This window comes from Myotis myotis, unplaced genomic scaffold (genome assembly GCF_014108235.1).
Source record: "Myotis myotis isolate mMyoMyo1 unplaced genomic scaffold, mMyoMyo1.p scaffold_m19_p_13, whole genome shotgun sequence".
Lineage (NCBI taxonomy): Eukaryota > Metazoa > Chordata > Mammalia > Chiroptera > Vespertilionidae > Myotis > Myotis myotis.
The window spans coordinates 31867456-31894251 of NW_023416317.1; the positions used below are offsets into that span (position 1 = coordinate 31867456).

At 43.2% G+C, this 26796-nt stretch overlaps 1 protein-coding gene and 1 long non-coding RNA gene across 9 annotated transcripts; one reads left to right on the plus strand and one right to left on the minus strand.

Moving 5' to 3' along the window:
• Window positions 1-542: 542 nt before the first annotated feature.
• CDV3 (CDV3 homolog) lies at window positions 543-17104 on the minus strand. 8 transcript variants are annotated; one of them, XM_036332565.1, is made up of 6 exons: window positions 16481-17104; window positions 15674-15750; window positions 6541-6686; window positions 4061-4214; window positions 3634-3636; window positions 543-2879 (listed from the first exon to the last, which is right to left on the minus strand). In XM_036332565.1, exons 1-6 carry the CDS (start codon window positions 16712-16714, stop codon window positions 2729-2731), a joined length of 765 nt encoding a protein of 254 aa, XP_036188458.1. In that variant the 5' UTR covers window positions 16715-17104; the 3' UTR covers window positions 543-2728. The 8 variants fall into 8 exon arrangements, with proteins under 8 accessions (XP_036188458.1, XP_036188456.1, XP_036188459.1 ...); XM_036332563.1 differs by having other exon boundaries at window positions 4061-4220; window positions 16481-17092; XM_036332566.1 differs by lacking the exon at window positions 16481-17104 and adding an exon at window positions 15986-16319 and having other exon boundaries at window positions 4061-4220.
• Window positions 17105-17438: 334 nt separating this feature from the next.
• LOC118668167 lies at window positions 17439-20283 on the plus strand. The gene is made up of 4 exons (XR_004971554.1): window positions 17439-17603; window positions 18106-18192; window positions 19621-19777; window positions 20123-20283. It is a non-coding gene; the product is annotated as an uncharacterized LOC118668167 (long non-coding RNA).
• Window positions 20284-26796: the final 6513 nt, after the last annotated feature.

Here is a 26796-nt window from a genome sequence, read left to right on the forward strand (position 1 = left end):
TTCAGAAGACCATGTTTCTGACGTCACTGCAAATGTAGAATGTCACACTAAATATTTGTTGACTCTGCTACCATTTTTAATAAGTGACTGCCTTCTACAGTTACTAACCCAACTCCATTACCAAAAACGACGTGAAATGTATTTTCTCTAGGTTATAAATTTAGAGACTACAATTTAGACTAAATCCCAAAATTTAAAATGGCTGCTCACTGACAAACCCATAAGCTTCTCAAAGGACAAGGTCTCAAATTGTTAGTCTACATAGTCAAGGTCGTAGATTCCCTTGCCAGGGTTTGAGATAACACAATTTAATACAGTAACAAAGACAAAAGTACATTTCAATGCTTTCTCTCTGGAAAGAATGTTCATCACAGCTTGGCAGCCACTTTCATCCCAGGTCTCCTTTTAATAACATTATCCAAACATAGTTCCCTCCTGAGAGGACAATATTACCATCCTCCTACAGCAGACGCATGCCATTCATTCACCATTTTCAAAGACAGGGTTCATGGGTTACGAATAAAAACTATCAGACTCCAAAATCCAGTCACTTTTTATTGACTTTGTTAATGTTACAAGAGTTCTTGCACTGCCAAACCATGCCTGAGAATTCAAAGAAAGAAATGGTACAATGGACATCCTCTCCACCCATCATACAGCATATTAAAACTTGATTCATGTGCATTTTGACAATTTCACAATCTTTTAAAAAGTTGTAACAAGAGTTGGTTTTAAATCTCCTGCAGGTCTTCAGTTTTCTGGTACAGGAAGCCATTAAATAAGTTCCACATACCCATCCAGTTCATTCCTCAGTAACATAACCCTCAACAAAATTCTGCTGGAAAAAAACGCATACTTTTCAGGGAAAATATGTGGCTCAAGGTCCAAGAGATTTGTTAAGATTTTTGGTTCCCAAATGAAGTCTTCAGTTTAACCAAGAATCCCTTATTTCTCGCTTAATCATCCAACCTCTCCTTGGTCTGCTCAGCAACTCGCCCAAACACATCCGAAGGCAGGTATACCAGCCCACCACCTCAGAGAACACCAACATTATTGCCCAGGAATGGTTGGCAGTACTATCAGGAGATCTGGAACCCCCCCAGGAGTCCGATTCCTGTGTTGACACTTTTATCAAGACTAAACTCCCACAGAAATATGCTCCCGTATCAGGATAGTTTTACTCACCCGCGTGCTTCACTCTTGCCAGTAGCAAGTCTGCAACTCCCCCCATTTGGCAAAGGGATTTATTACAGAGAAACCAGACTCTGCATCAAGTGGTCACACACCACTCCGACATATTTCTATTGAACCAAAGATACAAAACTAGGAAATTATCAAACTCTCATTAGATGGAAAGAAACTTTTCAGTAAATCTGGCTATCTTCCTGAAGTCCCTTTTCAGGACTAAAAATGACTGAATAGTTTAGGCTGTAATTATTAAAACAGAAGTGCTACATCACCTGTGGTTTGCCCCTGATTTTAAATGAACAGCATAAAGACACACCAGAGGGTTGGTAACAGAGCTACCCCGGGACAATCTACAGAATGTCCAGTAACTTAAAAATTTGGGCACAAATATATCTGAAATTGTCAAAGACTATGCAAGGTCCATGAAACCTAAGTGGGTTTTAGGTTGAGGTTCTGCTCATGTTGCTTTGAATTTATAAGAATGGGTCAGTGGATCCCTTGGCCTGAGCAGAAACCATCCTCTTTCCACTGTAGTTAACTTTACAATTAGACCTGATTCGAGGAGGCTTAGCAGCACCTGAAGTAGAGCCCCCTGCACCCACTGCCCTTTCAATCAAAGGCTATTTGGTTCCCCTCTAGGGGTTGGCAATTTCACAATTCTAATGCATATTTCAGGTCACTTACTTAACCAAGCAATATGCTCTGTCAAATAACTTCTTCCAAGTTAAAGCAAAAAAGGCCTTAATGTGGAACATAGAGAAAGCACTACCCCAATGAAAAATTACCGAAAGAAACAAGATTATTCCCCCCCATGCCCCTCCCCACTTGGCATACCCAAGTTTCGTTGAATTTGTGGTTACATCAGAATACAACTCAAAGTTTAAATTAGAAATCCCAGCCCTACAGAGCATCTGAACACATCAGTTCTTTTGAGAGCGGCACGTTCCAGGAGGTCTAACAGCCACAGCCCACTACAGAGCGCATTCCCGGAGGGTGGGGCACAGGACAGGTCAGTTAAGGTCACTTAAATCTTCATCTTTTACAGCAGATCAGAAGCCAGACGCTGACTCTCTGCAGGATTTCTGATAGGAATCCAGTAGAGCTGGTAAGTTCCATATCGCCACTTAAGAGCTGTAACGTTCCAATCCAGAAGTTGTGATCCACATGAGTCCACATGAGTGCAGCAAATCTGAGGTAGTCAACCTTACAAAGGCTCAGAATCTGAACATAAAAAGATTTTGAAATGACCACTGGCTGCCGTTTTTTGTGGGTTTGGTTTTTTTGTATTTGCAGAGTAATTATTATGATAGAACACTGCTGAATCTAGTTCACACATTTATAACAATGAAAATCCTCCCAAATTCAATATACATAGAGCAATTGTGACACTTGAAACTTCCATAGTGCGATAGGGCCGGTCACTTATATCGAGGGGTCTGCATCAGTTGCTGTCGCTCCAGCAGAGATCAGATGACGCATGGCTGTTCATGGTGGTTAGCGGTGGTCTAGTTACCTTGGAAGGGGTAGCAAAGACCATTCCTTAATTGTACTGTGTGTGGCTGTTTGTTTGATTTTCAAGCACAGTGTACTGGTTGTCTAGCTGAAGTTTAAGGGCCTGGTTTTTTGAAACCTCATCCCTACCTCTAGTTTTGTGTCTTACTACTTCAAAGCTCTTCTCCATTTCTTTATCCCTAAGGGAAAATAAACGTAATCAGTAAATATTTCTTGAGGTTTTTAAAAAAATATTCTTCCTTGAGTTTAAAAAAAAAAAAAAAAAAAGCCACCCCTTACAGGAATCTTGAGGGAGAGACAGGAGAGGAAAATGAGTCTATAAAATCCTTATCAAACCATTTTTAAGGCTTCAATTGAACATAAAACATAAAACACTGCAACTGAAGCGCCATGGCCCCATTTCCTGTGGTAGCAAATCTACTGTAGTGTTCAGTACTGTTAACTGCAAATCTATTTTGGGACCAACTTGAAGACAACTGGAAAGTTAAAAACTCTGTGATAGCATGGTGATTCCTTCTAAGACTCACTTTTACTGTTAGCAAATAATAGGCAATACAGCTCTCTTTCCTTATGCATAAGTAAGTACCAATTTCCTCACTCAGTCAAGTTCTCATTATTCAATGACTTCTCCTCACTTCTACTTCATGGGAGTGGATCAGATAAGGACGAGTGTGCCGAATCAGTGCCCCTCATTTTGTAGGACAGGGCAGAGGAGCAAGTCCAAGTGGAGCTTTAAACTCAAGCCAGCTGTGGTCTCAAAGAGGCAAAACGGCTGGGATTTACTTTAAAAGTCACCCCCCAAAACAATTATATCCAGCTGATATCATTTAACTTCTTCCCACTTTATTTAATTTTTAAAATTCATGGCCCTAAACAAGATGTGGATGTGCCATATGTGGTCATTTAACTCCAGGTAGCATTCATTTTAAGTACCTGCTGAAATAAGATTTTAATATTAGATTTATAAATGCCAACGTCTCCCATCTACTCACATTTACTGGGAATATAACAAAATAGTCCTCTTTCATGTCCAGTCTGCATATTATAGGAAATTAGCCAGTAATAATGTACTTGTAAAGAATTGTAATTTGTGAGAATGACACGGCAGCTTAGTCAAAGCTACAGAACATAAAACAGGGATAAGAGGAACTTCTGCAGACAAAGTTTGTCTTTGGTGCTCCTTCCCATCTCCCGCTCCAGGGCACATAGGTCCCACCCTAAATTCTCAGCTGCCTGTCTGATGCAGCTTAGAATTTACCAGTTAAGAGCATCCCTTCCTCATGGGCTTTTATATCTCCTACATCCATCCCACTCCATACCAAGGGAAGGGTCCCAAAAACACAATGTGGGAATGACTTACTTTCGGCTTTCTACATGCTTGGCAGTGGACTGCAGGGATGGGAACTGTGTGTCACTGTATATTTCTGGTGGTCCTTGTGGAGTTTTCCTTGTTGTGGTTAGCCTGGCTCCAGGAGGCCTATACACACCACTAGTCATTGCCGGTTCTGGGGTTTCTGTAACTAACATTTCGTAACAGTTTAGAGAAAATATTCAAATGCTTGGCATTTTAATAAACTAGTACTGTAAAGGAGAACTTTAGTTTCTCCTCTGATTAGAGGGGACGCCATGGGAGGTTTACAAACAGCCTAGGACATGCTCTGCCATATCTGAAAAGATCACACTTGCTGCTGTTCGACCAGATAAGAAACTATTTCATTAATTCATATAACAAAACAACAGTTCAAAGCCAGGGAGTAGCTGTGGAACTGCTGAGAACTAGTCATATAAAGAGTGAATTTATTTTGCAAGTAAGCCCAAAAGAATTTATGGATACATTAGATTTAGGTTTGGAACAAGAGAAAGGCTTTGTCAAAGGTGACTGCAAAGTTTGTGCTAAGTGACTGAAAGAACAGCACTGAGATAAGAGCTGTAGGGTGCAGCATATACGTGAGCTCAGTTTTGGACATGTTGAGAGTGAGATGCTAGTAGGCCGTTAAGATAAACATGTCTGGAATTCAGCAGAGCTCTGAGTTAAGATGTGAATTTGCAGGTCACTAGCATATAGAGCAGTGGTTCTCAACTGTGGCTGCACAATAGAATCACCTGGGAATCTTTTTAAAATCCTGATTTCTGGGCCTCATCCTCCGGAAATTCTGTTTCTTTGTTACTAATGTTGTGGCCCAGAAATCAGGATTTTAAAAAGATTCCCAGGTGATTCTAATGTGCAGCCCAAGTTGAGAACCACTGATATAGAGAGATTGCCAAGAGAGACTGAACCAACCAACGAGGGGGCAGAATTCAGTGTCCTGGAAACCAACAGAAGAGCGTGTTTCAATAGGGTGATCAACTGTGGCCAATGTTGCTGCTGGGACAAATCAGATGAGGACTGAGACTTGGGCAATGGGTTTAGCAATGCAGCAAGCAGTAGGGATCACTACAGATACAGTTCCAAAAATAAAAAGTTAAATGGAGAAACACACATAGCAAAATGCCAGAACAGATACAAAAATACTGACAGGTTAGTTACCTGTGATCTCTGGAAGTAAGATTTGGGGTGATTTGTTTTTGTTTATATTGGTCTATATAGAATAACGGGTATATATTAAAGCAGTGATTTCAATCAGTGTGCCACAAGAATTTTTAAAACATGAATACCTGACTATTTAGTCAGGGACACTGACCTCTTTGACAACCAACCAACCACAACAATAGCCACATGGTATGAGTCAGATAGGCAAAAAATATACTTTTCAGTGTCAGAATTTTAGTGATTATTTTATTTTATGTGTGCCACGAGTTGAAAAAGGTTGAAAATCACTGTATTCAAGCATCATTTCTCAAACTTCCTTTTCATTATTGCCCTCCTAAGGAGCGTTTTTAAACATCTTTTCCTAACCACCACTGCCTCCCCCCCCAGAAATGTTAATACCACAAATACACACTGTACATCTGTTTGCATGCTTTGGCCCTCTGATGGGTCACAAAACCACTGTAAGATCTAAGGTTTCGCCCTAGCCAAGTAGCTCAGATAGTTAGAGCATCGTTTCAATATGCCATGGTTGTAGGTTCAATCCCCCAATCAGGGCACATACAAGAATCAACTAATAAATGCAAAAATAAGTGGAACAACAAATCGATGCCTCTCTCCCTCCCTCCTTCTTAAAAAACAAAACAAAAACCAACAATAAAATTAATATAAAAACAGCTGGGCTGGCTGTGGCTCATTGGTTGAGCGTCAACCTATGAACCAGGAAGTCATGGTTCAATTCCTGGTTGGGGCACATGCCCAGATTGTGGGCTCGATCCACAGTGTGGGGCATGCAGGAGGCAGCCGATCCCATCAATGATGTTTCTCTCTCTCCCTCCTCCTTTCCTCTCTGAAAATAATATTAAAAAAATAAAGTAATAAAAACAAAAATGAACAAAATTATCTTTAAAAATCATACAAAAATTCTAAGATTTCATTACTCCCCCCTGGGAGTGATAAAATCTGCCCCTGTGAGAATTCATGCTTCAAGTTAGTAAAATGGGGAATGGGGAGAAAAAAAAAAAGACAAACAGGTGAAACACAGGTAGCCAATATTCCTTAGTTAACTGTCTAAAATTGAAATGCTTAAATATCTAAATTTGGCAAGTTAGTTTACATAAAAATTTAACGAGCCTACAGAAAAGCCTGTATCTTAACTTACAAATTCCTGTGAATGTGAAAGTCTTTAAGCCTCCTTCCCAGGAATGGAAAGGAACCCTAATAACCCCTCCACAAACATGCATTTAGTTGAAAGCTGACCGCATATAAAATTATACATAGACATTTTCATGAAAATGAAATATTAAAATTACCAACTACTGGAGCAGGAGGTGCTTGTACCGGAGCTGTTTTATTCCAGGGACCTGAAGATTTTTCTACACCACCACCACCACCTCCACCTTCTTCCCAATTATCACCTGGATCTTCTCTTTTTTCACTATCATCTTCTTCCTTTTCACTATTGAAAAAGCAAGTGAATTCAATTACACCAGGAAAACTGTTAGTCCAAATTTTTAGTTCTATCAATGCTGGTTTTGTGTGGCCCTGGAGCAGTCACTTAGGCTCTACAAAGTACATTATTTGTTTAAAAGATAGAAAAATAGGGGATTTTACTTATTTACAGAGTAGGTCTTCCACTTGATTTCATGCTGAAAAAAGTTTAGAAAACCACATGGCCTGATAGTGTTCACTTCCCTTTTGCGAACTTCCTATACTCAAAAACATTTAGAAATACTTAACACACCGATATGCTAGGCCATGACAACCTGCATGATTATATATAGCAGCCCCAAGAAAGAGCAGAACGCCAGCTATTGGCTCAAGTAACGGAGGAAGGACGGGTGACTGGCTTATCTAACCTGAAATGCAGAGGAAAGGGCAACTTGAAGGATTCAAGGTACAGTTACTAGATTTTTCTAGAACCAAAGTATACAACCAGGCATTTATGGTAAGCATATTTCTAGGGGTGGAATGAATGGTTTTTGAAAGTTGTATAGTTTCATTTGCTAATCTGTTCGTACATGTTACAAAATACTCTCAAAATACAAGAGATCCTCAGTGGAACTCAGCATCCTAGAGTGCCTGCAGTTTTTTTAATGCCATTTAAAAATTCTTGAATTGACTTGAGTCAGAAATCTGTGATTTCTCCAAGGTTTCTTTGATTATTTCTCCTTTGGCTAGATTACTTATTTTACATAAACCTGAATGTTCCAAAAGATCAAGCACATATCTTGCTTCTCTATACTGCCAACTTCACAGCAGGGAGATAACTGCCAAATCAACCTTCCTTTCTGCAACTCTTGCCCTTGCTGATGGTGCACCTGGCACAGACCACCAACCTTTTCCCTGAATTCTCTCCCATGCCAATGGTGGTTTCCCCTAGGTCTTCAGTTTATCAATCTCCACTATTTGGACCACTCTTTTCCCTATTAAAAAAAACATAGCTGGCCCTAGCCGGTTTGGCTCAGTGGATAAAATGTCAGCCTGTGAACTGAAGGGTCCCAGGTTCAATTCTAGTCAAGGGCATGTGCCTTGGTTGCAGGCACATCCCCAGTGGGGGGTATACAGGAGGCGGCTGATCAATGTTTCTCTCTCATCGATGTTTCTAGCTCTCTGTCCCTCTCCCTTCCTCTCTGTGAAAAGTCAATAAAATATATTAAAAATAATAATAATAATTTAAAAAACAAAACATGGCTGTTGTCTAAAACTCTGACCCTTGGCCTTCCATCCTTTTAGATGCTTTCACCCTTTGATATCTGATCCAAGATCACGGCTCTAACAATGTACAGATGACTCCCACGCTGACTGACTGACCTTCAAAAATCTCGGCCTCTCTTAACTTTTGTACAAGAACATCTAAGGATGCTCTCCTTCCATTTCTTTTAAAACAAGACAAGTTCTGGCTATAAAACAATTTTCTTGTATATCTATTGCACTCCTTTAAAGACACTTATGAACTGTCCACCAACTGGAGGTGATTCTAGAACTCAGGCTTAGGCTGGCAATCAGGAAGGGGAGAAGGGAACAAACGAACTGTATCTTCAATCTACATTTAGAGCAGGATTTTACTTAAGATATGGCCAAGTGACGCTTCAGTTTTCCTTTTCGTTAACAAAGAATCCTATGAATCCATTTAAAATGTTACACCTAGCTCTGGCTGGTTTTGCTGAGTGGATAGAGCGTCAGCCTGCGAACTGAAAGGTCCCAGGTTCGATTCCAGTTAAGGGCACATGCCTGGGTTACAGGCTCGATCCCCAGTAGGGGGCATCCAGAAGGCAGCCAATCAATGATTCTCTCATCATTGATGTGTGTCTCTCTCTCCCTCTCCCTTCCTCTCTGAAAACAATAAAAAACTGAAAAAATTTTAAAAAATAAAATGTTACGCCTGTACTAACAGGAAAGTAATATTCATGTCATAACTTACTAAAATAAAACTTATACATACACTTAAAATAGAAAGACATCTAGAATGACCTTTAAAAATGTTAAAAGTAGCCAGCCAGCGTGGCTCAATGGGTGTTGACCTACGAACCAGGAGGTCACAGTTTGATTCCCGGTCAGGGCACATGCCTGGGTTGCAGGCTCGATCCCGTGTGGGGCATGCAGGAGGCTGCCGATCAATGATTCTCTCTCATCATTGATGTTTCTATATCTCTCTCCCTCTCCCTTCCTCTCTGAAATCAATAATAAATAAATAAAAATAATAAAAAGCATATTGTTTTTCTTGTTTGGTCTGACAGAATACCGGGAGTCCCAAGTAAAAACAAATTCTTTTATGTCTAGTATTTATCACCTCTTTACCCTCTGAGAAAAGTGAAGAAATAATCATAGAATCTAAAATTACTTCTAGATGATAATCTTATTAAAAAAATAAGAGTGATGTTTAATTAGACTGCATATCTATAATGGGCACAAAAGGAAAACCTAGTATTTTGGCTTCTTAAGATTCTGAAGTATTAGCTAAGCTAAACATTGGAAATTGTCAAGACCCTTCATCCAACAGAGGGAGATGCTAAGAGTCTTGCCAAAATGCCACAGTACAAACGGCAGGGTAGAAATTATTTAAATATCCTATTTTTTAAAAATATTTACATATTTCAGAAAATGTCCAATCTCCAAATACCAAAGCCAGAACAAGATCCATGTTGCAAACACAATTAGGCTAAAATCCTGTGTCTGACCCACATATAACATATTATCTTCCCATCAGCTAAATCTGATGATTTTAAACACTATGATATTATTGTTATTTCAGTATCGCAATTCACAAAGTATACTGTCTTAAATATGCATGTCTGTAAGGCACTATTGTGGGGTAGGGGAGAATGATGGTGCTAGAAAAGGAATATTTACTGAATATCTACTATGCCAGGCAGCCTTCTACCAACTTTACAAAGTTAAATCGGAAACAACACAAAGCAGGGAGAAAACCCATTGTACATATGAGGAAACTGATACCCAGCACATTTAAATACATTTTCCAGGGCTACAAAGTAGCAGAGCCAAGTCAGTGGGACTCCAGAGGGCATATGCTTCCAGGTAGTCTCTTATTTCATTTTATCCTCTTTACAGTTCTAAGGTAGTGCACAGAAATTCTTTGAGATTAGAGGAATTCACTTTCTTTAATAAGGTTGTTCAGGATTATACATCCTACAGCAGTATATTTATAAAGAATAGAACGTTCTTACCTCCTTATCTCAAAGGACATTACATGAGAATTTATGTGTCCTTAACGCCCCCCTTCCCCAACACTAGGGAGAAGCAGCTAAAACAAAATCCAGACATGACCGTGCTTTTGCTGGAATGCTGGGCATCTCCACTGGTTTGACACTATTATCCAGCAGCTGTTACAACAGTAAAACAGGGAGATAGCAATGGCCCCAGATATGCCTGGTGGCTTAAATGTCACTGCACCTCATGCAAGGACTTTGTCTACCTCTTCATGGTAGACTACGTGTCTCTCTCCTGTACCCCACAGCACCCTGCATATCAGTGAAATGATCTACTGGTGGTTAGTAGAGCAGGAGCTATTTTTACGACCACAGTGTGTGGCACACATAGTAGTCACAAAATTTGCTACAATAGATCTAGTTTGGATGCAGAAGCAATTTCTTCTCTTCAAAGGACAACTTAACCAGTCCTACCGAATGGGTTTAAACACTCAACATTTAGTAACCTCAAGTACTAAATGAAGTATTTCATTCTCCTAAAGATCCATTTAAAAGATGGGAAAGGCCTACAGATCCTACTATCAACCAATAATCTAAGTTCAAGTGGTAGATCCCTTCAATCATCATCTCAATGGCTTCCCTCTCAAGAACTTATCTATCATGGCATGACTCTGAATAAAATCTATTTAGACAGAAAATTCGATACATGTCCTTATAATACTCTTGGTACTTAAATTTCAGGCTAGTTAGTAAATGTGAGCTAGGACATTAATACAGTATGTCTGTTGCTACTGAAATTTTCCTCCTTTCAAATGAACACTTATCTATAGCTATAATAATGAAAGTGTAATATGCTAATTAGACCAGGTTTCAAGGGAAGCCAGTGCCGGCAGCCAGGGGAAGGCCTACTCTTGCATGAATTTCGTGCATCGGGCCTCTGATTGATGTGTGTGTGTGTGTGTGTGTGTGTGTGTGTGTGTGTGTATATACACATATATATATATGCAAAGTGTCCCCTCAAGAGTTCAACCAGAGTTCGATTGCTCGCTATGATGTGTGCTGACCACCAGGTGGTGGCGCGGAATGAAGGAAGGCCCTGGCCAGGCCTAGGGACCCTACCTGTGCAGGAATTTCTTGCACTGGGCCTCTAGTCTTCAATAAAGGTCCAACTTGCTAACCTACTATGTAGTGTCAAGTACTTCAAGACTAAATCAATATCTGCAACTAAAGATAAAGCAAATATAGCCAAAACGATTGGTAGCCCTAGCTGGTTTTGCTCAGTGGATAGAGCATTGGCTTGCGGACTGAAAAGTCACTGGTTCAACCCTGGTCAAGGGCACATGCCCAGGTTGTGGGCTTGATCCCCAGTAGGGGGTGTGCAGGAGGCAATCAATGATTCTCTCTCATCATTGATGTTTCTCTCTCTCCCTCTCCCTTCCTCTCTGAAATCAATAAAAATATATTTAAAAAAAAAAAAAAAAAAGATTGCCGAACCGGTTTGGCTCAGTGGATAGAGCGTTGGCCTGCGGACTGATGGGTCCCAGGTTTGATTCTGGTCAAGGGCATGTACCTTGGTTGCGGGCACATCCCCAGTGGGGGGCGTGCAAGAGGCAGCTGATAGATCTTTCTCTTTCATCAATGTTTCTAACTCTCTATCCCTCTCCCTTCCTCTCTGAAAAAACCAATAAAAAGTGTATTAAAAAAAAAAAAAGATTGATAGATGTAAGCAGAGTGTAAGGGTACTTTTTTTCTTTTTACTATTCCTGCTATTTTTTACTATTCCTTACTATTTTGAAGTTTGTAATTTCCCAAAGCAAACAGTTGGAAGAAAAAAAGACTATAAACTATAAATTTCAAGATATATATTTAACTGATCTCAGAGGAAGGGAGAGAGAAACAGCGATCTATTGCCTTGCACATGTGTTCAACTGGGGATCAAACCCGCCATCGTTTGGTGTACGGGATGATCTCTGACCAACTCAGCCACACAGACCAGGGCAAATTTCAAGATATTTTCAGTCAAATTCCAATGTTTCATTTTCCTTGTCCCATATTGAGATAGCAAGGCTGCCTCTCTCGTACATTAAAAAGATAACCCTGAACACTCAGAGGGATTTTTGTCTGCATGGTTATACTAACGCCAACCTGAACATGTCACTTTCTCCTATTATGTCCACAGTGAACTATCTGGGGTCTGACGTGATTAGTCATGATAACCTTATGTGACTTCACTACTCCTTCTCCTCTAATTTGAGTTTTATAAATCAGGTGCCTTGTGGTTAAACAGCAGAGAAAGTCCCAAGTGTAAATCATTCTATTTACCCACTTATCTTGATTAATATTAATCAAGTGGGTATTTTACAAACATCCTGTTCAAAGTCCTCAGAGCACGCTTGAGTAGTCGTCCCAGTCTTGCAGGTAAGAACCAACATTCAAAAATAGCCCTGGCCAGTTTGGTTCAGTGTATAAAGCGTCAGCCTGCAGACCAAAGAGTCCCGAGTTTGATTCTGGTCAAGGGCATGTACCTTGGCTGCAGGCTCCTCCCCAGCATGGGCCCTGGTCGGGGCTCGTGCAGGAGCAACCAGAGGCAACCAATCGATGTGTTTCTCTCACATCGATGTTTCTCTGTTTTTCCCACTCTCTTCCAATCTTCCTGAAAATCAATGAAAAAATATTCTCGGGTGAGGATTAACAAAAAAAGTAAATAGTGACTTGCCCAAGGTCACACACAAGCAAGAGTAAAATGCAAACTCAGGTTTGTCTTTCTCCTGAAGTCCATCTTTTTGCCATATTATCAACTCCATCCCATTGAAGAAACGTGTCTTTCCTTGGGGACCCTATTGAGTACCATGGTCAAGAACATTTAATTTGCAGTTTATAAGGGTATTGAATATAAAGTCAAAGTCTTAGTCCCTGTTATTAAACTTCAAATGGCTTCTCACTCTCAAGCCTTCCCCAGGAGCTGTCAGATTTCCCTTTATTGAATGATTTATAAAAATGCAAATACAGATCCCAGACTCCATAGAGACTGAGGATCCACAAAAGCAGCTTCTTGAAGCAGATAGTTTTTTCAATGTTAATGGGTTAGAGGAAGACCTCTGGATGGCCACTTAGGGGCAGTGACTAGATGGTAAGAATAATGAAAAACACACAATATCAACGCTGCTCTACTTCAGGTCAAGCAGAACTTAAATGCTCATCCTAGCTGAGATTTACTTATGCCCCCGGCAAAGGTGAAGGATGTAAGTACAGTGGAACCTCAGTTCTAGAACCTAATTTGTTCTGGCTGTTCAAGAAGCGATTTGTTAGAAAACCCAAATAATTTTTTCTCCCATTAAAAATAATGTAAATTGAATTAATCCATTCCAGACCCTCAAATGATTCCTTTTTAACCTTTCTTATGTACAGTACCTATCTAAGCTCAAGTATTGTTCTCACAACTTTCCTTTTCACTTTGCTGCTATCACTAACCTTCTTAGAACTTATGGAGACTTATTGTATGTATTGAATAATCGGCACGAAAGGTTTGTCCCCTTGAGAACTGAAGCCTGAAATTTTGTTCAACAACCGAGGTTTGATTGTAATTTAAGGAATGTTTCACCATCTTGGGAGTAGCCGAAATGAAGACTAAAATAGCCTTGAATATGGATATCGGATATATACTCAATGACAAAAATAGGTGCAGTTTAAAATCCTCCATAATATAACAAAGTCAATGTCTAACATTAACTTGAAACATTTTTCCCTCTAAAATTGCTACTCTTGCTAAAGTTCAACATGAGCAAACACTATGCCTCCAGTCATTCAAGTCTCCTCCAAGAATATGCTGTCAGAAGAGGCAGACCAAGAGCCTTATTCCACATCGAAACAGGAACCCCCCACACAGGCAGTTCCACACACCCAAACGGCTAAGGGAGAAAACTCCAGTCTAATCACTGCTACTTCACACCAAGACAGAAGAACCAAGAGTGGAGAAGCTGCAGTTCCTCAAAGTTCCCGTCATCAATCAGGTTTCACTTTGGTTAAGCTCAGGAAATGATGTGAAAGAAGCTAGGACATTAATACCTAACTGTGGTAGATATTCAACACATGTCAAAATTAGCCCTGGTTTTTGAATGCGTTAAGGCCATAAATATTACCATCTAGAGAGGTGAAAAGACATTATTTCTTTAAGGAAAATTATTTTCTCCACTGTGCCACGTGGTCACTGGCATCAGTAATTGCAAACTTCAAACTGTGATTAAAGGGTTTTAAATCTTAAACCAATGGAAGCCTATATTCACTTGTTTTTCCTACGTTTATTTACATGAATCTAAAAATAACCGCACAGGTTGGACTTAAAAATAAACAAAACACATCTATTTTTTATTGATTTCAGAGAGGAAGGAAGAGGGAAAGATAGAAACATCAGTGATGAGAGAGAACCACTGACGGGTTGCCTCCTGCATGCCCCCCCACTGGAGAATGCATCTGCAACCTGGGCATGTGCCCTGACCTGGCATCGATCTGTGACCTCCTAGTTCATAGGTCAACACTCAATCACTGAGCCACTCTGGCCAAGCCATAAAATATTTCTTAGTTTCAAATCTTCTAAAATTCAACCAATCCAATTTTTAAAAATTACCGTTTTCTTGCCCTGGCCAGTGTTTCTCAATGGTTAAAGCATCGGCCCAAGGGGTTCTATTCCCAGTCAACCTGGTTTGCAGGTTCTCTTCGTGGCCAGGTAGGGGTACGTACGTGAGGGAGGCAACTAATTGTTGTCTAACATCGATGTTTTGAACGTTTCTCTCTCTCTCTCTCTCTCTCGCTCCCTTCCACTCTCTCTAAAAATCAATGGAAAAAATTCCTCTGGTGAGGATTAAAAAAAATAAATAAATTACTGTTTTCTTAAACTGTAAAAATAACATGTTTGATTCTGTTCCTAGGAAATTCTAGGGAAAGTTAATCTATAGCGTTAGGAGTGGTTATCCTTGCGGGGTGAAGGCACTGGCTACAAAGGGTTAGGAGGGGAGCTTCCTAATGTTCAGTTTTCTGATTCTGGTGCTGATTACACAGGTTGGTTTCACTGTGTGAATATAAAAAACCTGTACTTCCCTGTAAGAATGCTTCAATTACAAAAATACACATTCACCTGCTCATTGGAAAGGACCTGAAAACCATCCATGTTATTTTTTTTTTTTAAATATATTTTATTGATTTTTTACAGATTGGAAGGGAGAAGGAGAGGGATAGAGAGTTAGAAACATTGATGAGAAATATCCATTCAGCTGCTTCCTGCACACTTCCTACCGGTGTTGTGCCTGCAACCAAGGTACATGCCCTTAACCGGAATCGAACCCGGGACCCTTCAGTCCGCAGGCCGACGCTCTAGCCACTGAGCCAAACCGGTCAGGGGAATCCATGTTATTTTTGAAACACAAAGAAAAACTAAGTTCAACCCACCACTATTAAAAGAAATACTTTGGAAAAAAAAAAAAAAAGTAAATACTTTGAAACCACAAAATCAACTTTAGCTGTCTCAAATAAAAAATAAAAATACCTAACCAGGGCTGGAAGTAGGCAAGCTCTCTCAGGATTTTGGAGCTGGCAGCTATTCCGATCAACATACAGAATGACTGCCATCACAGAGAGAAGGAACAGGCACCATCTATTAGAGCCCTAATTAGCATATCTAAAGCGCAAGGCTACTAGGATGCTGTTTGGGGGCTGAAAGAAAAACCAGACATACACCCCCTATCCTCAGGGTGATGGGAACATATCTGTAACACGGCCATACCTTATTTGCATTGCCTGAACTCTGAGGCCGCTGTAATCCACCTCTTTCTGCTCAAATTCTTTCCACTCATCTTCATCCTGTAAAGCACATACCATTCGATCAATTAAAGCTATTCGTCAAAGGACCACTAAGGCAAAGATCGGACTATGAGAAGTGGATCACGTGGCTGGACCCTAAAAGCATGGGCTCATTTTTCTGGCCACAGCCCTTGCTGGATCCCGAGGTCGACTAGGGCTGGAGGACGAACGTGCCCTTTCAACACTGTTACTTCCACCCGGTTCCTTTTACGCGAGGTGTTAATTGAAAACCCACCAGGAAAAGCCAAATGCAAAAGTCAACAGCGAGCCCACAACTTAGTGTCTCCCTCCAGGTCGCCGTGTGATTCTTTTCTCTTTCTTTCACCGGCTTAGAGACCAAGTCATGCGAACGAGAGTTGCTACCCATGCGATCGTCAGAACATTCAGCTCCGACCACGGGGCTGAAGCCCGAGCCCTAAATGGCTCGAGGGGACGTCACTCGACACATGCTGCTCTGTGCCGGGCGCCTCGGACCCAGACCCAGTGCCCCGGGAGGGAGGGTGCTGCTGCCTCGGTCCCGGCTCAAGCCAGGCGCCTCCGGGTGCAGAAGGGCGGACCGGGAGCGAGGTCGGGGGGGTCCCGCCGGCCCGACCGGAGAAGCCCACGTCACGTGGCCGGCCTCCGCGCCCGTCGGCCCCCGGGCCCCTCCCGGACGCTCCGCCAGCCAGGCGGGCGGGGGCAGGCACATGGGCGCCCGCGCGCGGCCCCGGCCCGAATCCCGGCCCCTCACCTTCGTCACGGCCTTGGTGGCGGCCCCAGGGCCCGCGGACCCCGCGGTCCCGCCGTCGCCCGGCCGGGCCCCCACGCCCGCCCCACTGCCCGCCGCGCCCGCGGCTCCGCTGCTCCCGCCAGCTGCGCCCGTGGCGCCCGCGGCACTCGCTGCCCGGTTGCTTCGCTCCTTCTTCTTCTTCTTGTCCCTCTTGGCGAAGAAGTTGTCCAGGCTCCGCTCCTCCGTCTCGGCCATGGCCTTGGCCTCCTCGACCCGGATGGGTGGGGCCGGCGGCGGGCGCGGCCCGCGGGGCTCCGACCTCGGGGTCGACGCCGGCTCGGCGCTCAGGCTCCTGGGCGCGGCGACGCCTCAGCCCCGCGGGGTTGCCGAGGCGTGTGCGGCCGGGCAGGCGGCTCCCCCCCGCGAGCGGGCGGGCGGTGGTACGGTCCGCCGGATGGATCGCGCGCTGCTACTGGCGCCCGAGCCCGCCGAGGCTGCCGCCGCTGCCGCCGCGACCCCGGCGCAGGATGCCGCCCGCTCCGCAGTCGGAGGGGAAAAGGAACGCGCGGCCCGGAGCTCCGGCGTGAGTGCTAGACTAGCGGCGGCGCGTGCGGGAGGGCGCGCGCGCGCAGGCCCGGAGAGGAGGGGAGAAGGGGTGGGGAGGGGAGGGAGGGGGAGGAGGGAAGGCGGGCCTCCAGGAGAGAGGCAGCGTCCGCCCTGCGTACTACGATCCGCCCACCGCTGTGGGGGCGCGGCGGGGAGGGCGGCGGGGGAGACGGAGGCGGGGCTGGAAAAGGAGCCAATCAGGTGCCAAGGCGAAGCGCTTAGGCGACAATCCCAGCCACTGACGGGGCGGGGAGACGGTCTATGCTAAGTAAGTGACGTGTCTGATGACTCCGGTCTCCCGATTGGCGGAGGGTGTAGTCTTGAGGGCGGGCATTCGGAGGGCGGGCTGGGACTGGGCGAGAGCGGTCCGGCGGAAAAGGCGGGTGGGCCTACCCTGAGCGCATGCGTGGCGTACACACGTGCCCGCTCTCCCCGAGCGAACTGTGGCCTTGCGGTTTGAACTTCAGCGAAACGGAAAGGCTCTGTGTTCAAGATGGGACCGCCCCCTCTGCTCGCCTCTGTACTTCCACCCTCTCTGGTCCGGCAATTAATTTTCATCTCACGGGATGATGATTATGAAAGTGGGCTTGTAGTTAGGTCTCGTTTAAAGATCTTTAATAAACCAATGGGTAGGTAGAAGGGGATTGATTTTGTCTGAACTCCACCCTCGAAGAGAGATGTCTATCAAGTTCAAGCTAAATAAATCTGATCTCGAGCTCCTGATCTGGGAATTATTAGCACTTGTAAGATAAGTTGGGCAAGTGTAGGTGCATAGCAGAGTGCTTAATTAGATGCGAGATAAATTAATTTTTTTTAATACATTTAAACAGTGCCCCCTGCCCTGACTTGAGTCGGGATGACGACTGCAATGTATCCTTAGCTTTTATCCCTAGTAAATGGTCACACGAATGGGGACAAAATGCCCATGCAGAACCTGGTGTTACCATTTAAGTATTCTCTGAGCTTTGGGAATGAAATGAATCCTTGTATATGCAAAAGGTGGTCTAATGTAAGGTATTAAACGTTCACTTCCTCCTCAGGATAGAGGACAGAACTGTCACCACCAGAGGAAATGACTCAGACGCATTCAATAGCCTCATGGGATAGAGCACACACAGTAAATGGAGGTACTTCTTTGTCTTTTCCTTTACAGGCTCCCCATTAAAGGATGTCACCCCCCTTCCACCCCTGTACCCTACCACTATATTAAAGAACTGAATCCAGAATATATTAAAGAAGCAAATCAAAGACCTAGCCTTGACCAATGAATGACACGTTTACATATTATTCCCCAAACCTAAACTGTCCTCAACGACAACTACTTGGGGATGGGCCCCCTAGGGGACTTCCTTCTGTGACACTCATCTTCTGTGATGCAGGCCAAGTTCAGTACTGCCCCCTTCTCCACCTCCCTGAACATCTCCGACCAAATTTATTTTTCTTTCTGTCCCTTCCTTTATCCTTTCCTTCCACCTCCCTTCCTCCCTCCCTCCTTCCCTCCTTCCCTTCGTCTGTTCTTTGTCTATGAAGCACCTACTTAGCTATAGTTAAGGCAGTGTAGCTTATTCTAGGTTGAGTAATTTATTATCTCTGCCTTCAACTCACTTATAATCATAGAAGTGAAGATCTAGATATGAATCACTGAAATTCACTCCTCCCCTTTCTTAGGTCTCGATCAATAGATCCGTGTTTTGAAGGAATTGTTGACTTGGGAAAATGCAGAGACCTTAGGAACAGTAGTCAAGGGTAGATACAGCAAAGTTCCCCCTTACGTTTCTCAGTGTGATTGATGGCAGGCTCCCAGAGCTTCATCAGGTGTAAGAACTTCAGGTCAGGCCAGCAGAGAGACCCGTGTCTTTGTGATTGTGTCATTGTCTATAATTAGTTTCTCTCCATGAATCTGGACCTTCCTCTTTGACTCCCCTGCCCTGAAATGTCACCCGGGCAATGTTTTTATACAGTTGTTCTTAAATATCCCCAGCCACCCACCTCCAGAACAGTTACTCAAAGTGCTGAATCTTGCTATCACCAGCCCCCTCCTCATTATCCTGCCATCAAAACACCTTCCAGCTCTCTTTTGATGAAGGTATCTTTCCCTCTGCTTCTAATGTTTGGACTTTCCCCATCTTTAAAGAAAAACAGACCTTTACTTGTCCTTGCTAGATGGAAAGTTGAATGATGGCGAGGATTCAGACCATTCCCAGGTATTTCAGCACATCTAAGGATCCTAATGCTGTCTGAACATGGAAATTTCTGGGTCTTCTGAAGTGGTACAATCCAAAGGACATCATTTATCACCCTCAACGAGGCCCCCTGAGCTCCAATATTCTGTGAGGTCAAAAGCTGGCAAAGGGCAGCTGGGCCCAGCCCCATTGTCCCTGGGTTCTTTTTTGCTGATCTGTTTGTTCCAAGTTCCATTCTGCTACCTAGGCTGGAAATTCCACACATGCTCAGCTCAAAGGAATGCAGCTCTTGCTGGCCAAAGCGCTAGCCAGGAAATGAGGAGCAACTTTGCATTTGTGGCTTCTTTTCACTTGTGGCTTCCTCTCTCACAGCTGTGAGGCCGACTGTGCTACTGCCTGAGCTGTTCACCAACCTTATCCAACTGGAGAGCAACCACTTTCAGGTCACCTCTCCACGGAGCCTCTGCTGACTTTTACAAGCAGCCTGCTTCCTGACCTTTAAAGGCCCAGAGACCTTTCATTTGACATGGTATTTAATTCCTTCCTAGTATTTCCATTATTTGTTTAACCCCTTCATTTATTTATGTATGTATTCATTCACTCATCACTAATATAAAGCACCTACTGTATGCCAGGCCCTATGATAGGAGTTAAGGGTTAGTAAATCAAACATAAGCCCTACCATTACAGAATTTACTGTATGGTAAGATGGTAGCTAGGAGCAGTCACATAAGTATACATACAATTATAGCACATTGAAAATCCTTGCAAGTAGGAATGGTGTTGGGCATACAGCCTATATTACACAAATGTTTGAATGATGTTTGTAAAATGTGAAATGTCTCCATTAGTTCTTAATTTTCCATATTAACAGGTGAATATACAAACCATGGACTATCTAAAAATGTTCCTCAGCCGAAACCGGTTTGGCTCAGTGGATAGAGCGTCGGCCTGCGGACTGAGAGGTCCCAGGTTCCATTCCGGTCAGGGGCATGTGCCTGGGTTGCGGGCATATCCCCAGTGGGAGATGTGCAGGAGGCAGCTGATTGATGATTCTCTCTCATCGATGTTTCTAACTCTCTATCTCTCTCCCTTCCTCTCTGTAAAAAATCAATAAAATATATATTTAAAAAAAAATAAAAATAAAAATAAAAATGTTCCTCAGCCCGGATGGTGTGGTTCAGTGGTTGAACACGGAGCTATGAACTGGGAGGTCATGGTTCTATTCCTGGTCAGGATATATGCCCAGGTTGAGGGCTCGATCCCCAGAAGGGGGCGTGCAGGAGGCAGCCAATCAATGATTGATGTTTCTATCTCTCTCCTCTTCCTTCCTCTCTGAAATCAATAAAATATATATATATATATACATATATATGTGTGTGTGTGTGTGTGTGTGTGTATATATATATATATATTAAATAAAAGTGGCCCTAGCCAGTTTGGTTCAGGGGATAGAGCATTGTGTTGGCCTGGGGACCAAAGGGTCCCAGGTTCGATTCCCACCAAGGGCTCATACCTCGGTTGTAGGCTCCTCCCTAGCCCAGGCCCTGGTCAGGGCTCATGCAGGAGGCAACCAGTCAATGTGTTTCTCTCGCATCAATATTTTTCTCTGTCTTTCCCTCTCTCTTCTACTATCTCTAAAAATCAATGGAAAAATACCCTCGGGTGAAGATTAAAAAATAATAAACAAATAAACAAATAAAAGTGTTCCTCAAAATTGTTCCTTGTTGGCTTCAGAACAGTACTCTGTCACAGATAACAAAGAATTCAACCTGAAGTTCCTCCCTTGCACATCCCTGGCATTAGGCCCTCGTTGGAGGATAAAGGGACAGCAAGAGGAGTAAGGCTCCTGACACAAGTAGTTACCCCGAAGAGCTTGTTTCCAGAAAAATCTGTCATGCATGAGCGCTCCCCTGGCAACGCCTACCACCAAGGCTTGCAGAAGAGCACTGGACTTAATTAAGCCCACCCCCCTCCCACTAATGGATCTGGTCTGCTGTTAGTTGGACCACATGAAGTTGCTGCTATTTGATTGCTTGTAACCTACCAAAATTACAATTTCATCTGGTTCAGCCTAATATATTTGAGGATAAACAAACAAACAAACAAACAAACAAAATCCACAATTAAATGAAGAGCTTGGGAATAACCAGCCTACCCATCAAGGTGACTTCCCTGACTTCATCTTAGGGGGCCAGGGCTGGAATGTGATGACAATAAAATGATCAACCTAATCAATTGCATTTTATGGAGAACACATGAAATAAGAACGAGGGATAAGAATGGAGTAGGGAAAGAGGAAGGAAAGAAAAGTTGGATAAAAGCCAAAAGGCCAGAAGTTGGCACTTTATTACCCACCACTGCCCAGGAGAGAGAAACATGAAATTGGAGCTCACACAGATGTGCCCTATGAGGCGGAGATGACTCACTAAGCTCCACCCTGACTTGGATGAAATCTTCCCGTAACACATGAGAAACACCCACCAACCGGCCTGCTAATGACTTGTTTGGCTTCCTGGGATTGCTGGTATTGGAAAAAGGGTGGCCAGTTGCCACAGGAGCATTCGAGTTACTGAAGGGCTAACACCAAGTGTTAATAAATTAATGGGTATATACTTCAGACTCCTATGAGTTGGAATGCTGGGGGTCAGGCTCGTCCAGACTCATGAACCTCAAGATACTGACTTGGCTGTGAAACAGGTTCAGATCTGTGGTACAGTCATTGAGGTACCACTACCCTGGATGGCCTCTTTGGGAGTCAGATGACTCTTGCACAAAGCAGAACCTTCTGACTCAATCATTTTTATCACAGCTTGCAGGGGATGTGATTATGTTGGCAAGGCACGATTATCTTGTCCCTGACCCTAACTTCATTCTTAATCCTTCTTTATAACCCAACAGCTCCATGTGAAATTGTCTGGCATTTTCTGCTCTGACTCACAGCCACCCCAGTACTAGATATTCAGGTCAGGTCAGTAGGTCAATGGTATTGCCATCCTAATTGGGCTAAAAAAAGGCAGGGAAAGGCTGAGGGTATGTATAGGGAGGGCAGAGAGATCTTCCCATCTGAAGGCAAGTCCTTATTTCACCCTGCTCTTTGCTTCATTCATGGTCAAGAACATGCTTCCTGGAGCCAGCCCTTGGTTCAAACCACAGCTCTGCCTTTTCCTAGCAAGTCACTTAACTTCTTTGTGCCTCATTTATTTATTTTTTTTTCATTTTTAAAGTGGGGATTATAAACACATCTATCTCATGGAGTTGTAAGGACTAAATGAGGGATGAATTGAAGACCACTCAGTTCAGCACCTGGCAAATAGTCAACCCAATTGATGTTAGGTATTATTGATATTAATATTATTACAAGGCATGTATCACACATTGTAGTCATGTGGGGGGTGGGGGTGGGGGAGGGGAAAGAGTACTCCTTCTATCTGTCCTCTCCTACCCTGTGTGTCATCGATTTCTGGGTCTTTAGTGCCTGCTGGCTGAGTTCCTGCCCCATGGTAGACAATCACTAAACAATTGTTGGTTTCTTTCTCTCCCTCTCCCTCTCCTTTCCTCTCTGAAACCAATAAAAATATATTTTAAAAAAAGAAAAGAAAAAATAAGTTAAAGTTTCATGCTTTGTACTGGCAACTACTAAATATGAAATTGCTTGGTATTTTGATATCTTCTCTTAAATCTCTAGGTCAGCGGTTCTCAACCTGTGGGTCTCGACCCCTTTGGGGGTCGAACGACCCTTTCACAGGGGTCGCCTGAGACCATCGGAAAAACACATATATAATTACATATTGTTTTTGCGATTAATCACTATGCTTTTTTTAAAAAATATATATTTTATTGATTTTTTTTACAGAGAGGAAGGGAGAGAGAGAGTTAGAAACATCGATGAGAGAGAAACATCGATCAGCTGCCTCCTGCACATCTCCTACTGGGGATGTGCCCGCAACCCAGGTACATGCCCTTGACCGGAATCAAACCCGGGAGCTTTCAGTCCGCAGGCCAACGCTCTATCCACTGAGCCAAACCGGTTCTGGCACACTATGCTTTAATTATGTTCAATTTGTAACAATGAAAATACATCCTGCGTATCAGATATTTACATTACGATTCATAACAGTAGCAACATTACAGTTATGAAGTAGCAACGAAAATAATTTTATGGTTGGGGGTCACCACAACATGTATTAAAGGGTCGCGGCATTAGGAAGGTTGAGAACCACTGTGTTAGAGGGAGGGATCAGGAGTATCCTCAATCAATCATTGATTAACCTGTCAAGTGATTACACAGGAAGAAAGCATTTTGATGACTCTGGTGCAATCTCCTGCTTGGGAGTTAATCCCAGATGGTGTAATTCTGGGGTCTACCCACCTCCAACCCCTCCCTGGCCCCAGGCAGACCTCTCCCTCAAAGGGGAGCCCAGCCTGAGGAATGCCCAAGGATAGAAACGGGGAAAGCTTCGTGAGGCTGCCTAGGGCTTCCTCCCTTGTTGCAGAGGGCCCTCCTATGGGCATCTGTGGGTCTCGGCCCTGGAGAAATAAAAAGTACGTCATGGACTTGTAAACAACTGCAAACGTAGGTAAATCAATAAGGTACAATTATAAATTGTGTATTGAATCTGCTACTAAATGAAGCTCAATGAAGAATAACCCAATGTGCAAGTTCTCAGTAAAATGGCAAAGTTAAAGGTTCTTAGGGACTCTGTGCCTCTCCCTTCCCTCTACCCTCACATTCATGGCAAAGAAACTCAGATCTCACTCCCCGCCCCCCCCCCCCCCCATGCCCACCCCTCCAAACTGCAGCAGATCCACAATTGCTCAAAGATTTCTTATCACCATTTCCCACACCCAGTTCCCAGGCCCCCAGAGCTCCTCACATTTCCCAGGAAGTCTCATTTTCTTTGTGTGGGAAATGTGAAACCTTGCCCTGGCCGGTTTTGCTCAATAGCTAGAGCAGTGATGGTGAACCTATGACACGCGTGCCAGAGGTGACATGCGAACTCATTTTTTTGGTTGATTTTTCTTTGTTAAATGGCATTGAAATATATAAAATAAATATAAAAAATATAAGTCTTTGTTTTACTATGGTTGCAAATATCAAAAATTTTCTATATGTAACACGGCACCAGAGTTAAGTTAGGGTTTTTCAAAATGCTGACACGCCAAGCTCAAAAGGTTCACCATCACTGGGCTAGAGTGTCAGCCTGTGGACTGAAGGGTCCCAGGTTCGATTCCAGTCAGCGGCACATGCCCAGGAGGGGGCGTGCAGGAGGCAACCAATCAATGATTCTCATCATGGATGTTTCTGTCTCTCTTTCCCGCTCCCTTCTTCCATGATATATATATATATCTCCATCCTACTGCCTTCCAAACCAGGGTGTTCTTTCTAGATCAAAACATCAGCCCAGGTCATCACTCCTGTTTAAAACCATTCAATGGCTGGCTACCTTACTCTCAGGATAAAAGCTAAAATTCTTAACAGGATTTATAAACCTTTCACTTGGCACTTTTGAAATAAGAGGATTTATAATCTCTTCAAAACCAACCAGAGTCCTGTCATAATCTTAATTTTCCCAGCTGTCAAAGCTATTTCAGATGGATAAAGGCTGCATTAAGTTGTTAAAAGGTGAACTCATCTGGCTGGAATGGGTGTGAGTGGCAAGGGATTGTTTTCTCCCCTTTCTTTGCTCCATCTGCTGCATGACCTTCTCCTTAGGTGACTGTGTACCCAGGTTCATTAAGACAGTCAGCGTGGAGAGGGCAGGTGTGTGGGCAGGGAGCTCAAGGAGGAGTTCTGTGGAGGAGGTCGCTTGTAATGCCAAAGAAACCCCCCAAATGGACACCCCTCCCTCATTTCTACTCTTATCAGCCCAATGCAAAGGTCAGAATTCTTTTTAAAAAATATATATATTTTTATGGATTTCAGAGAGGAAGGGAGAGGGGAAAGAGAGATAGAAATATCAACGATGAGAGAGGATCATTGATCGGCTGCCTCCTGCACGCCCCCTACTGGGGATCCAGCCTGCAACCCTGGCATGTGCCCTTGACTGGAATCAAACCTGGGACCTTTCACTCTGCAGGCAGATGCTCCATCCACTGAGCCAAACCAACCAGGGCCAGAATTCCTTTTAATGGCAAAAAGATTTGGAAAGAAAGTGAATACTCAACAATAGGAAATGGTGTATATGCTACAGTTGGAATAATATGGTGCCATTTAAAAGGAAGGCTTTGAAGGCTTTGCAGCAACATGGAAAACCACATATGATGCCACATTTAGTGGAATGTAGATCATTGTCTGAGCCAAGAGAGGTGGTGTGGGTATGTGAGATGGTGACAAAAACATGGGTATCCCAACTGGATAGAACTGGGTGCTCAGTTCCCATTTCCCCCAATCATGAGCTATGCAATCATTTGCAAGTTACTTAACTTCTTTTTAAAAATGTAAATAATAATATAAACTGGATTATCTTTTTTAAAATATATATATTTTTTGATTTTTACAGAGAGGAAGGGAGAGGGATAAAGAGTTAGAAACATCAATCAGCTGCCTCCTGCACACCCCCTACTGGAGATGTGCCCACAGCCAAGGTTCATGCCCTTGACCAGAATCGAACCTGGGACCCTTCAGTCCGCAGGCCTACGCTCTATCCACTGAGCCAAACCAGTTAGGGCTAAACTGGATTATCTTGAGCAGGGGTCCTCAAACTTTTTAAACAGGGGGCCAGTTCACTGTCCCTGAGACCGTTGGAGGGCCTGACTATAGTTTTAAAAAAAAACTATGAACAAATTCCTATGCACACTGCACATATCTTATTTTGAGTAAAAAAAACAAAACGGGAACAAATACAATATTTGTATTTGCATGTGGCCCGCGGGCCGTAGTTTGAGGACCCCTGATCTTGAGTATTAGATAAGATAATGCATGCAAAAGTACCAGGCAGAAATTAAATTAGGAGCTCAATAACATTAGGTCACTTCTACTTCTCTAAATTGTGTGCTTAGAGGGAAGGCGGGGGAGGGTGGGTGGGTGGGAAGAGATCAACCAAAGAACTTGTATGTTCATATGCGTAACCCATGGACACAGACAACAGGGTGGTGAAGGCCTAGAGCGGGGAGCAGGGGCAGGCTAGAAGGAGTCAATGGGGGAAAATATAGGACATATGTAATACCTTCAACAATAAAGATTGACTTTAAAAAATAAATAGTGTGTTTATATGTATTATATATATATATATTTAATTTTGTAACAAAGACTTGAAGAAAATAATTAACAAGATTAAAGACTTTTTTACTTTCCAAACTGTTTTAATTATCTATTGCTATGTAACAAACTGGCCTAAAACTTAGTGGCTTAAAACAACAACCCTGTTACTATTTCTCACAATTGTCAAAAAGTCGGGAATTTGTACAAGTCTCAGCCAGGCAATTATTCTGCTCCACGCGGCATTAACTGAGGCCACTCAGTGGTATTTATCTGGTGACTGGGTTGGTTGGAGGGTCACGATGGCCTTCCCATTCATTGGAAGGCTGGGCTCATTGGGAATAATT